General features: G+C 43.1%; 1 protein-coding gene across 1 annotated transcript in view; it reads right to left on the reverse strand.

The window, feature by feature from the left end:
• The window catches only part of CLIP1 (CAP-Gly domain containing linker protein 1), a 117,019-nt gene that overhangs the window by 62,185 nt on the left and 42,360 nt on the right, over positions 1-12,474 (reverse strand). Inside the window, 3 exon segments of the mRNA XM_070386248.1 lie at positions 317-514; positions 4,216-4,438; positions 5,664-5,788. Of these exon segments, the coding sequence (XP_070242349.1) occupies positions 317-514; positions 4,216-4,438; positions 5,664-5,788 (546 nt within the window).

The following is a 12,474-nucleotide window of genomic DNA, read 5'->3' on the forward strand; positions in this document are numbered from 1 at the left end:
TCCTGGTATATAAGCTCATCTGACAACAGACAGGCCAAGAGACCTGGATGTAAAGACCAAAGAGCGCAGCAAACTCAAGAAGAACAGAACTTCATCTTTATGATGATACAAACTGGGACCCAGGGCACAGCTTTCAAACAAGCCCAGCAAAGACATCTATGCTCACTTCAGCACACTCGAGATCAGCTCCCCGGCTCCGAGCACCAGGTATGCTGCCCAGCCTCCTCCCTCAATTTAGAAACCGTCACCGACGTCGCGACAAGATCAGCCTAGAACCCGTCACCATCTCCACCACAAGGTCAGGGCCAGACTTCACCTGGTCGTGTCCGTCCCGGGCCAGGGCGAGCTCCTGCTCTATCTCCCCCACGTGGCTCGTGGCCTTGGCCACCTCCGCCCTCTCTAGATCCCGTTCGGCCAGCAGCTGCTCAATGTGCTGCTGCTTCTCCTTCAGGGCCTCCTGGAGGGCGGTGGTGCCGGAGATCTTCCTGGCGTAACGGGAGGAGGTTTCGGTCAACTGCAAAGGAAAGTTAAAGACGTGAAGGGCAGCGATGCTATGAGGGATGTAGGGAGAGGGTGGTGCATGCAGGGCGGGCGTCTCCTCCGCAGAGTAAAAGCGCTGCCCTGGCTCGCAGGCTTGCCCAGGCTTAGGAAAGGTTTTCCATCGTGGAAACAAGATGGCGCATGCCTCGAGCCTGTCAATGTCACAAAGAACCCACCGATGTAAAGAGGCCACAGAAAAACCAGGAAGGTGTTCGTGGCTCAAAATCAAAGGTGCCCTGAGCTGGGCTGAGGGGGCCGGGTGGAAAAATCCCGCAGGACCCAGGTCACAAGCTTCTCAAGACTCCATTTCCACCTGGACTTCATGAATAGTTATCTTCTCATGAAGACAGTGTGGCCAATCTTCTGTTCCTTAGACTTCAGGATGAGACTTTTTCAACTTCTTGAGCTTCTACACACCATTAAGTGACCATGATGTCACCCACGGAATCACAGACCTCCTTCAACTGATTACATAGTTTACACACTTGGAACTTTGTCAGATTTTCTTCACCTTTCTTCTAGAATGAAAGGCATAGGTGATTTCACCCAGGGATCCAGCTGTGAGGACCTGATTGCCAGTCCCCAGAAAGATTTACAAGGATAAGATGAAAAGGAAACTCATGTTGTGCTTTCAAAGCATGTGTGAATGGGTGAGTGTGCAAGTACACACATAAGAGAAAGGAAGAAAAAGGGCACGGGGGTGGGGGGGAGAAAAGGGGGAAAGGAGAAGTTCATGGAGAAAGAGAAGTAGGGGGAAGAAGGAGAGAGAAAAAGAGTGGATGAGAGGGGGAGAGGGGAGAAGAGCAGGAGTTAAGGGAGAGACAGCGGCAGGGGGAGGCGTGGAGAAAACCTGTTTCTGCTCTCATCTCTGCTGTTTCACACAGCAGACACCTCCTCAAGGTGCCTGTCATGTGAAAACACAGAGAACAGAACCTTCTGTTAAAGAGTTCAGAGGTCATTTGGACAAGCTGAATAACAATCTTGCAGGCTGGACTCTGGGGGGCTGGGAGGGGCTCCAGAAGAAGCTGCAAACCTTTGGCCAGCGTTTGTCCGAGGCCATTTACCAAGCGATCATTGGCATGAGGAGAATGCCACTGTTTCTACTGAGAGAAATTTCTTGAATTACTTAAACATATGAGGGGGAGGGGGATTTCCTGTTCTCTCTTTTAACCACCTGACCTTGACTTTCCAGTTTCACTATGTGGTTATACTTTCTCGTACTAATATTTCCTCCCTTTAACAAAAAAGAATTATTTATTTGGCCGTGTCAGGTCTACATTGCGGCATGCAGGATCTTCATTTGTTTCAGCACGTGGAATCTTTAGCGTGGCATTTCAACCCTCAGTTGTGGCATATGGGATCTAGTTCCCCAACCAGGGGTAGAACCCCGGGCCCCTTGCATTGGGAGCGTGGAGTCTTAGCCAACATTTCTTCCTGAATACGCGAAATCTGAGCTTCTCAAACCCTGCAGGGAGACACACCCCAGGGTGCTGCAGATAACTCGCAGGGTAACAGTGACACCTGTTGGACATTATGCAAACTACTAGCTTGGAGGCAATTCAGCTTCAACCTTGGATTGTATTTACAATGACACTACATTCCTTGTCACATCTCTCCAAAGCTGGGTTTTGGCCACTGCCAGGACAAAAAGCCCAAATCAATGCAGCACAGAAAATGAGGGTGGCAGTGTTCACTACAAGTCCAAGGTCTGATAGGATGTGCAATGCCCATGAGGAGCAACCTAATAGTAACTCACTGTGGTTATTTAAGAATGAATTACAAATACTATTTTTGCTTTCCGCTAATGAGTATCATTTTTTTTTTTGAACAGTTACTAAACCGTGAGGACATAAATATTAAGTTTTTTGGACTGAAATACTTAATAAACATAACTGTTAGCTATTTTTTTGGCCTACAGGCACTGTGAAAAAATAACAGAGACTCTAAAGGTTCTGTGGAACCGTGATAAATACTGTCAGAAGATCATTTTGCATTCAAGAATCTTTCAGCTTTTTTTACATATGTACAATGGATCATATTGCTGAGCTGTATTTTTAGGAAATCATGCATTTGATTATTCTATGTTTTCCACATATTCATTTATGGTGATTTCTGGTTTAGAAACTATAACCACTCAATATAAAAAGATATAAAAATAAGCTGCTTTAAAAGGCAAGGCAATGAGACTCATTTCTCTTTTGCTAGTTTTCTTCAAAGAGGAATCAGAACTGGTCTAAAAATTAAGAGGAGAGGTTGGGGGGACAGAAAGGGCTTGGGGAATCTCCAAAGAAATGGACACAATTATAACATAATAAAAATGTCTCATTAAAAAAAAAACACACTCAAGAAAGAATTTCGATTCTAGAGTAGACATGTCCACAGAATTGCTCCTGGATTAGTCCTGAAAATGTAAACTCATGTCCTGAAACATAAACTCGATGTCCACATTACAGCTGGCTGACTAACTCTCAACAAGGCTTCATCCAAAGAGAGGGTTTTCTTCACCTTCATTTCGCTCAGACTTTCTAAGAGTTCTTGTCAAGCTTTTCTTATCAAGTTCACTTGTAATTTTCATGTTCAAGATGCAGGCTTTTATATGCAGAATGACATAGTCCAAGCAGGTACCTGTATCACCTGACCGTAAGGGGAAGAAGTCCAATGGCTGAAGAGGAGGGTGGCCCTGCTATAAAGAAAGATGCCCCCAAAGGTCCCATCCCTGCTCAGTGTCAACGGAAAGAAAGCCAAGCGAGATCAGGGGCCAATAGCCTTACTCCCCAATCGCGCCACTTCACATTCTAATTCCTGTCTGCAGTTCATTGTCATGAACCAGAGACCCAGAATCCAGTCTGGAGTGTAATCTCACACAGTCATGTCAAATTTGAACAGTACCTACCTCACTTCAAGCGAATAAACTAAAGGGCAGGGGGTGGAGGTGGGGAAGCAAAGCCAAAAAGTCATTGCTTTGGCCCTAAGAAAGCATGACATTAACAAACAGAACAAGATGCTGCCTATTTTGATTCTGATGATTTTATCTTACTGATCAAAGCAGGAAAAGGGGAGAAAGGGAGAGAGAGTGGGAAGGGGAGATGGAGAAAGGAGGCAACACAGGGCCTTTCAGGCATCTTTTCCAGTTGTCTAAGTTCTTCTCTGCATCCTTGGGCCTGAGGCAGGAACACTCCACACCCATTGAACTGCTTTCAGTGGGTGAGACTGCATGAACACAACATGAAAATTCTAAGAACATGCCTTTTCTCAAAATACTTTTAGCTCCTAGTCTGACAGCAAAGAGAAAGAGACCCAGGTCCTTGGGGAAAGGGATCCCTCCAATTTTCCTGTCTTCCTGATGCAAAAATAATATCAGAATGATCAACCATCCCATATGTTAGACTAGGGAGTCGTTACTATGGATTCACCAAACACTGTGGTATCTCCCAGTCTTAGAAGTCTGAAAGGAGCTGTTAAAAATTCTTTATTTCAAACTTGTAGTGGTGCTAGAGGTTTGGGTTCTCTTTTGTTGCAAAATGTGTAAGGACGTTCACAAGCCACAGTGAAGGAACAATTCATACAAGGACAAGGGGAGGTGTAACCTTTCCTAAAGCAAAGCAGGCGTGCTGATGGGGGTGGGGAGCATCTGATGTGCCTGGAATGCAGAGACACACAGACGGGGAGGCTCACCAGTCCTGTCCGGCTGGGCTTGCTGCTCACAGAGGAGGCCACGGAGCTCATGGAGCTGAGAGAGGAGGCAGACGGGCTGCGCTTCATGCTGGCGGGCGTGGTCGCCATCACTCGCCTCACCGCAGCCGCCTTGGCTTTGGCTGGCGTGGTGGAGGGGAAGCCAATCTTGGTGACTTTGTGGACCGGAGCAAACAGGCCATATTTGGGTTGACACTGAAAATACCTTGAGGGGACAACAATTAAGGACAGTAACAAAAAGCGGCTTAATGACAAGAAAGAAAAACTTATAACCAAAAGGCTCTCCTGACTCTTGTGACTGGCTTGCTGTGAATTCTACCAACTGGCTGAGGTGGTACACCCAGCCTGCAGCGTTCACTGGGTGTGCAGGCTGATAAATAACTTCAGTAATGTCTTCAAAGACACACGAGGAAACAACAATGTGATACGCAGAGACGGAATCACTTGTCTGTTGCTAAGATTCTATGTAAAAAGGAAGTCATTTCTACTATCTGATAAACACACAGCAGAAGAGTTCAGCAACCCAGTGATCCCACCTAATAAAACCTTGCTAAACAAAGGGAAAAAGAAATCAAACAAGCACCTAGTTGGCAAAGTCACTCAAGTAAAGGTGGAGAAGTATCAGGTGGTTAGTCAGTTATCAGACTGACACTTGGAGATGTTACGACTCTAGCAAATTTTAACATCTTAATATCAAGAATATGAACGCTATAGCTTCATAATCATCGCAGCACTAAGAGATTTTTGAAAATCTCAAGGCATTATTACTGTATTTGGTGCATAGCACCTATATACTTATAATCATCAGCTGTAATAAATACATCCCTCTGGATACTGACAATGGGGGGAGGCCTGTGCACGAGGTGGGGCAGGAGGTCGAGAAGGGCTATCTGCATCTTCCTCTCAATTCTTCTGTGAACTGAAAACTGCTCTAAAACAAAAATAAAATCTTAAAAATAAATAGATACATAAACCCAATGCTTGCTCAGAATCTACTCAGATGCACTGCACATATCACTAAAAGAGAGTCAGGGGACTTCCCCAGTGGTCCAACGGTTAAGACTCCGCCTTCCAATAGAGGGAGTGCGGATTTGATCCCTGGTCAAGGAATTAAGATCCCACATGCCACAGATCCCATGTGCTGCAGGGTGCAGCCAAAATTTTAAAAAATAAGTAATTTTCTTAAAAAGCTGACACACACACACAAAATTTTTTTAAAATAGAACAAGGGAAAAAAAAAAAAAAGACAGAGAAACCATCTAAGAGAGAACAACTAATCCTAGTGGAAGGGAAAATCAGTAGATGAGTCTTAGGAAATACAAGTGCAGCTCTTCAAAATGCTCATGTCCATTTTATTACACACACTGGGTGGGGCTGGCTTGAGCATCTTTACATGCAGGAGGGAGACGAAATTCCAACAGCAGACGCACCTTGTTCCAGCAACAGCCCCGTCGTTCTTCCCAAGAGGCTCATCCAACTCCACGCCACACCACTCCCCCTTGGCGAAGTCTGTCTCCCCAAGAAACCGGACTACACCGGCCTTCGTGCCACCAACCTGGAAGCAGAGAATAGTAAAAGGAAGAGGTGAACAAAATTCCACAGCTTAATCCTTTGCAGTTAGAGCCAATCATTAATACTTTGTTCCATCATTTCTGTAGGCAGCTCTTCTCTTAACCCCCTCTCCAACTGTTTAAAGACTTCTCTTCAAAGGTCAGCAAAGGTCACCTGGGTTCTGTTGCTAGAGTGATCTGATACCTGCTGCTGCTGCTAAGTGTCCGACTCTGTGTAACCCCATAGATGGCTGATACCCGGTACAGTCCAATAATGAATTCTTTAGAAAAAGGGAATAATTACTATTATTACTATTACTTCATGCCAATAGTAATAATTACTGTTACTCCAGAGGGAGTTTCCTGCTTCAAAATAAATATCAGCTAAAAAAAATACAACCCCTACATTACTAAAAGAAAAACAAAATTTGTGTATAATCCACTGTAACAATGGCTGTGTTCATTTTCTCAAACTTCCTTTACATCATTACCCATGTAAAGCAATAACATATACATATTAAGGACAAATATTCATACATCCACATATATGAAATATTAATTCTTCAAAATATTTAAAATATTGATATTTTCTACAGTGAGGCTCTTCATTGCTTCACAACTATTAAAACGACAGTTCTTCACATTTTATTTCACATGAACTGGTCAAAGCTTTGAATCTTTTTAAATGTCTCTTTGTCCCAGCTGCTGGCGATGTAACATGCAAACATTATTTCCAAAATTATCCCATCACCATTTACTAATCCTTCCTTTGCCACTATTTTTGTTTCAGGTACTCATTTTTATCATATTCTCTCTCATGTGCACAGAAAGAGAACAGATCTGAGTCTTTTTACAGTTTCAGAAATTCAGTATCTGTGCTACTACCATTACATTGTAATTACTGCTACTTTGCAACCTGTATCGTATTTGCTAGTGCTGGTTTTCCTTACTACTCTTCTTCAGAATATTGATCTTTCTTACTTTTAATTAAGCTTCTTTTTTTCTTCTTAAATTTTTTGGCTGAGCCTCGTGGCTTGCAGGATCTTAATTCCCCAACTAGGGATGGAACCTGGGCACCTTTTTCTCAATTAAAAAAAAAAAAATTCCCCAATTATAAAGGTGGTAAGTCACTGTAGGCCACTGAGAACATCACAAACAGAAAATACATGTTATTTGTGTATTCTCAACAGCCAGGGACAGTTGCTGTTGACATTTTGACATTTCACTTTCCCTGCCATATTATGGTAGCTGTTTAGTATCCATAATACAGATGTATCACAATACGGACTTCACTCAGTTTTTGTTTGGGATGTTCCCTTTTTTCTTATTGATTAAAAAAGTAACTCTTTATAATAAATTAATTCTTGAATAGACGATGCATTGTCACAGTTGAAAAGCTTTCAAATGTTAAGTATACATCAGGACTTCCCTGGAGCTCCAGTGGTTAAGACTGCCTTCCAATGCAGGGGGCGCAGGTTCAATCCCTGGTCAGGGAAATACGGTCCCACATGTTCAGGGCGCAGCCAAAAATAATTTTTTAAAAAGCATGTATCTAGAGAAGAGCCTCTCTTCCTAGACTTCTGTCCCTACCTGCCCCCTCTCCCCACCACAGGTAACCTCTGCTATTGATGTACAGTATTTCTTTCATGCCAGCATTTCTTCATGATCTAAAGGCAAATGTTAAATCGCATTTTCACTCCTCCCTTTCATTTTTACACTAAGGCCAGTGCACTACACGTGCTGTCCCGCACCTTGCTTTATTCCACATAAAGACACAGAACGTCCTGCTTGTGTTTACATTCGCATGTTGTTCCACTGCATGGATTCACTCCAGTTTATTAAATCAGCCCTTACTGGGAGACATTTAGGTTATGTAGGTTTATTTATTCAATAAATTTAAAAGTCATTTTAGTTAATTAAAAAAGAGTCCAGTGGGACTGTGTTAAATGTAGATTACCTTGGGAAGATAACTTATTTAATCAACCTTCACAAGGAACTGGCTTTTCAGTTTTTCCTTTTTGTTTTTAATGTTCTCTAGTTTATTTAATTCATTCTTTATCTCACTACTTCCTTTTTGTTACTTCCTTGGGGTTTATTACTCTCCCCTTCCTAATGTCTTAAGATCAATACTAATTTGCTTTTTTTTTAAAAAAATTAATTTTCTTTGGCTGTACTCCATGACTTGTGGGATCTCAGTTCCCCGACCAGGAGGATCAAACCCTTGGCAGTGAAAGTGCAGTGTCCTAACCACTGGACCACCAGAGAACTCCCTAATTTGCTTTTTAATACCAAAGTTATTTGTTTCCAGTTTTTCTCCAAACACAGCTTCCTGAGGGTTTGGGATGACACGTGTTTTTTTTCCAGCTCTATTTAACCTTTGTTGAGGATAGAAAATATTAAAGCCTCAAAGCTACTGTGTATACTTTTTCTCTGAAAACGAAATTCTTTGTGAGTCTGATTTGAGGACCCAAAGCAGTTATGGTTGAAGGTACGAAGGCAGGCAGGGAGTGTGAGGGTGACAGCGTGCAGGTGGCCGCTCAGAAACGCCCTGGGGTCGCGACAGGCGCCCCGAGGAAAGACAGAATTGGAGGCTGGAGAAGACTCCTCGCAGGAGCCGCTGTGTCCTGCGCTGCCACCCATGGCGCGCAGCAGAGTGGAGGAGCACCTGGCAAACGCCTGCTGAGGAGATGAAAGCAGACTTCTCCGTAGGGAACTTACAGCAAAGGCCACTTCCCCGCGTAAACCAATGAAAGGAAAAAGGTATGCAGTGGCTTGAGGTTGAATTTGATGGCTCAGAAGCGAGCAGAGGATGAGCTATGCTAACACAGGTTAAGTAAGCATGGGCTCCGAGTTGGACAGATTCACATGCCGGCTCCGTAGGGCTTCCCTGGTGGCTCAGAGGTTAAAGCGTCTGCCTGCAATGCGGGAGACCTGGGTTCAATCCCTGGGTCGGGAAGATCCCCTGCAGAAGGAAACAGCAACCCACTCCAGTATTCTTGCCTGGAGAATCCCATGGACGGAGGAGCTTGATGGGCTACGGCCCACAGGGTAGCAAAGAGTCAGACATGACTGAGCGACTTCACTTTCACTTTCTGTCTATGGATGAGACAAGTCGCTTAATTTCTAAATCTTAAGTTTCCTCATATGTAAAATGGAATAATTATAGGGCTGTTGTCAGGATTAAATAAAATAACCCACATAAAATTGCTTCGTGCAATGTCTGACATATATTAGCAGCAAGCGTGTCCATGCCTAAGAGAGTACTAGTTCCAGATCTGGCAAATCGGACTTTTTAACACACTTCTTGGTAACCATGGAACGTATGAATAGCAACCTGCATAGAACTGGCCTCTGTTTCATCCGTCCTCTGATTCCACACCTTCCTAAGCAGCAGACTAACCAACATCACATGAGCAGAACATAGCACATTAGTCAAAGATGAGGCAATCTCTCCAGATAATCTGCTGGATTCTTTGGGGGTGAGTCTAAGTTACTATCATGACCACTGTTTTTCCAAGAGGCGTCGGACAGGCTGTGGGCTTGTTAAACAAACCAGCAAACTCTCCAGACAAACCATGGCTTCACTCAGTTCAGAAGCTTTATAGCAAATTACCACAAACAATAGATCAGCAATGTTTCCTCTAAATGCAGGTAACAGACTATATGTCTACCCTGAATGCCACAAAGTTTGTTTCAAATGGATGATTACTGGTTCCTGCTGCTGCTGCTGCTAAGTCGCTTCAGTCGTGTCTGACTCTGTGCGACCCCATAGAATGCAGCCCACTAGGCTCCTCCGTCCCTGGGATTCTCCAGGCAAGAATACTGGAGTGGGTTGTCATTTCCTTCTCCAATGCAGGAAAGTGAAAAGTGAAAGTCAAGTCGCTCAGTCGTGTCCGACTCCTAGTGACCCCATGGACTGCAGCCTACCAGGCTCCTACGTCCATGGGATTTTCCAGGCAAGAGTACTGGCGTGGGGTGCCATTGCCTTCTCCTAGAATGAACAGTTTTCATATCCTTTTCCCTCTCCCCTAATCTGGAATTCTTGACTCATATAACAGATGAAATGCTTTCCTTTCCCCTATAAAAGATCCTCAGTGATTATTCAAAATATCCTCAACAGAGACAGAAAGTCACATGAAGTCCTAAATCACTTACTTTTCTACTTAATCATTTTACAATGTCTTTTCTAAGCATCTAAATATGATTTTCTAAAGCTAAGTTTTATTTCTTATGTATTGAAGAGAACTCAGAGTATTATAGTATGTGCATTTACATTAAGTATAAGCCACAATTTTCAAATCTATGTTTCAGGGGTAGATAACAAGATTATTAAAAAAAATTTTTTTTTAGAACATTGAAACGAAAAAATGGGCAAACACAAATAATTACCATTCATTCTCTTTATTTTTGGAATATATATATATATATGTGTGTGTGTGTCAGGAGTCATATATATATATATATTCACACACACACAGACACATGTTAAGAGTCATATATATTGCATGTACACACATATATGACTCCTAACACTGTGGTCAACCTAAGTCAAAATTAGAGGTCACCACTGGAGACCTCTAATTAGTTCAAACTATACCTCTTAACTCAAACTAGAAACTTGGCTAAAGGAAAAGCTACCTGTGCTCATGCTTTAGCAAATGTCAGATTTTTAAATTCTCATTCATTCATTCAACATGTATTTCTTGCATGCTTGGGCCCTTGGATACAAAATAAACCAAAAGAAGTGTTGACCCTGATAGAGAGAAATCCAAACAATTCCAGCAAAAAGCGATAAGCACTTGAAGTTTCTAAAAAATGCTGTGGGACCAGAGACAGACAACCTCCTTGTAAACTCTTAGGAAAAATAAGAACTCTGATAAATTCTGCAGGGCTAATGAATGGGTCCAATAACAGGAAATGGGAAACCTTTAATCCTCTCTCAACCCTCCCATCTATTCATCATCATGTCCCAAACAAGCCATTTAACCTCACTGTGCCTCAGTTTATAAAGCTATAAAATGTCCAATGAGTGGCCACGAAGGACTGTTCCACAGGGCTCTCTGAGCAACAGAATTCTGTGAGGTGGCTGCTTAGCTGCCACGTGGTTAAGTTAAGCAGCTTAATTTAAAAAGGTAAACATGGCTAACCGGTATTTACCAATACAAATTTAGCCCTGACTTCACACTTAATCACCTGTGAGACGACCTGTCAGTAGTTTACGCCACCTCAGCTAGAGAACAGTCCAGCTCTGGGCAGCTCTACTGTGACAAACCCCTGCCAGAAAGGTAAGGTCCGCCTGGCCCAGTGTTCATCCGAGGGTCCTAACTGCATCTCCCATCATACTTCAGTGTTACTCCTGCCCTTTAAGGGTATCATGTGACAACAGTATTTAAAACACTCTTTTTTTCTTTTCTATTTTTTGGCCACATATGGGATCTTAGTTCCCCGGATCTAAGGATCAAACCCAGGGATCAAACCCATGCCCCTAGCAGTGGGAGTATGGAGTCCTAAGCACTGGACTGCCAGGGAAGTCCCAACCCTCTGATTCTTTTGACAACATTTTATGAGTACCTACTGCGTGCCAGGCATTGTTCTAAGTGCTGGGCAGAAAGCAGTGAATGAGACAGAGAGTTTCCAGACTTTCACGAAGCCTAAATCCTGGTCTGGGGAACTAGACAATGAACAAATAAATTAAATGATGTCATTTTCAGTACATAGAGGGCTGTAAAAAGCACACAGCCAGGTGAGGTGATAGTGCTGTGAAGGGTCTTTAGTTGGGGTGACAGGGAAAGGCTCCTTAAGGAAGTGACATCTGAGTCAAGGCTCAAGGACTTTGAGACACCGGTCATGCAAAGACCTGGGGGCAGAACATTCCAAGCAGAAGAAAGGGCAAATCCTAAGGAGAGAATGAATCTGGGTGCTGAAGTGACTGCAAGGAGGCCAGTGTAGCTGGAGTGCAGTGAAAAAGGAGCCAAGCAGAGAGAGCCGAGCTTGGAAGTGTGGGCAGGGTCCACAGCATCAGACTCTGCGGGTCCCTGGAAGGAACGGAGATGTTTATTTTAATGCAGTGGGACATCCATTAGGGAACACTGGGCTGGTTTTGGTCACTGCCAAGTCTCCAGCACCTAGAACGCTGCCTGGCACACACACAGCAGACACTCGGTGTAATCACTGGATGAACTGCAGGGTGGTAAACACAGCTGTTGAGCCATCTTTTCTCTAGACCAAATAAACAGAACCTTTCTTTCACTATTCCCTTTTCATCATTTTGAGTCTCCCTATCTACAAAATTTGATGGTAAGTAAGTTCTCTTAAAAAACTAAAAGAGCAGATGACGGACATTCTCTTATACTTTAATTCTCCCTAGAACAAACAGGTAAACAAAAATGACATAATGAGGAAGACGCCACTTAGAAGTTATGCTTGACTTGCACTTCTATCTCTAGAAATTAATCTTTCCTTCTGAAAAACATATTAACTCCTTCAGGATTCAGGACCCCAAAAATATCAAGAAACAGGAAAAAAAAAAAGTTCAGGGGAAGAAGATTAACTTGTTACCACGGAGAGTGAGCATAAAACTGCTTTACAATATAAGATTATAAGCACCAAAAACGTGACATTTTAAACCATAAGCAAGAATGCGTTTAAGGGTATAGACAAATCTATTTGCAGGGCAGAAATAGATTCACAA

The sequence above is a fragment of the Bos mutus genome, chromosome 17 (assembly GCF_027580195.1).
Source record: "Bos mutus isolate GX-2022 chromosome 17, NWIPB_WYAK_1.1, whole genome shotgun sequence".
NCBI classification, from domain to species: Eukaryota; Metazoa; Chordata; class Mammalia; order Artiodactyla; family Bovidae; genus Bos; species Bos mutus.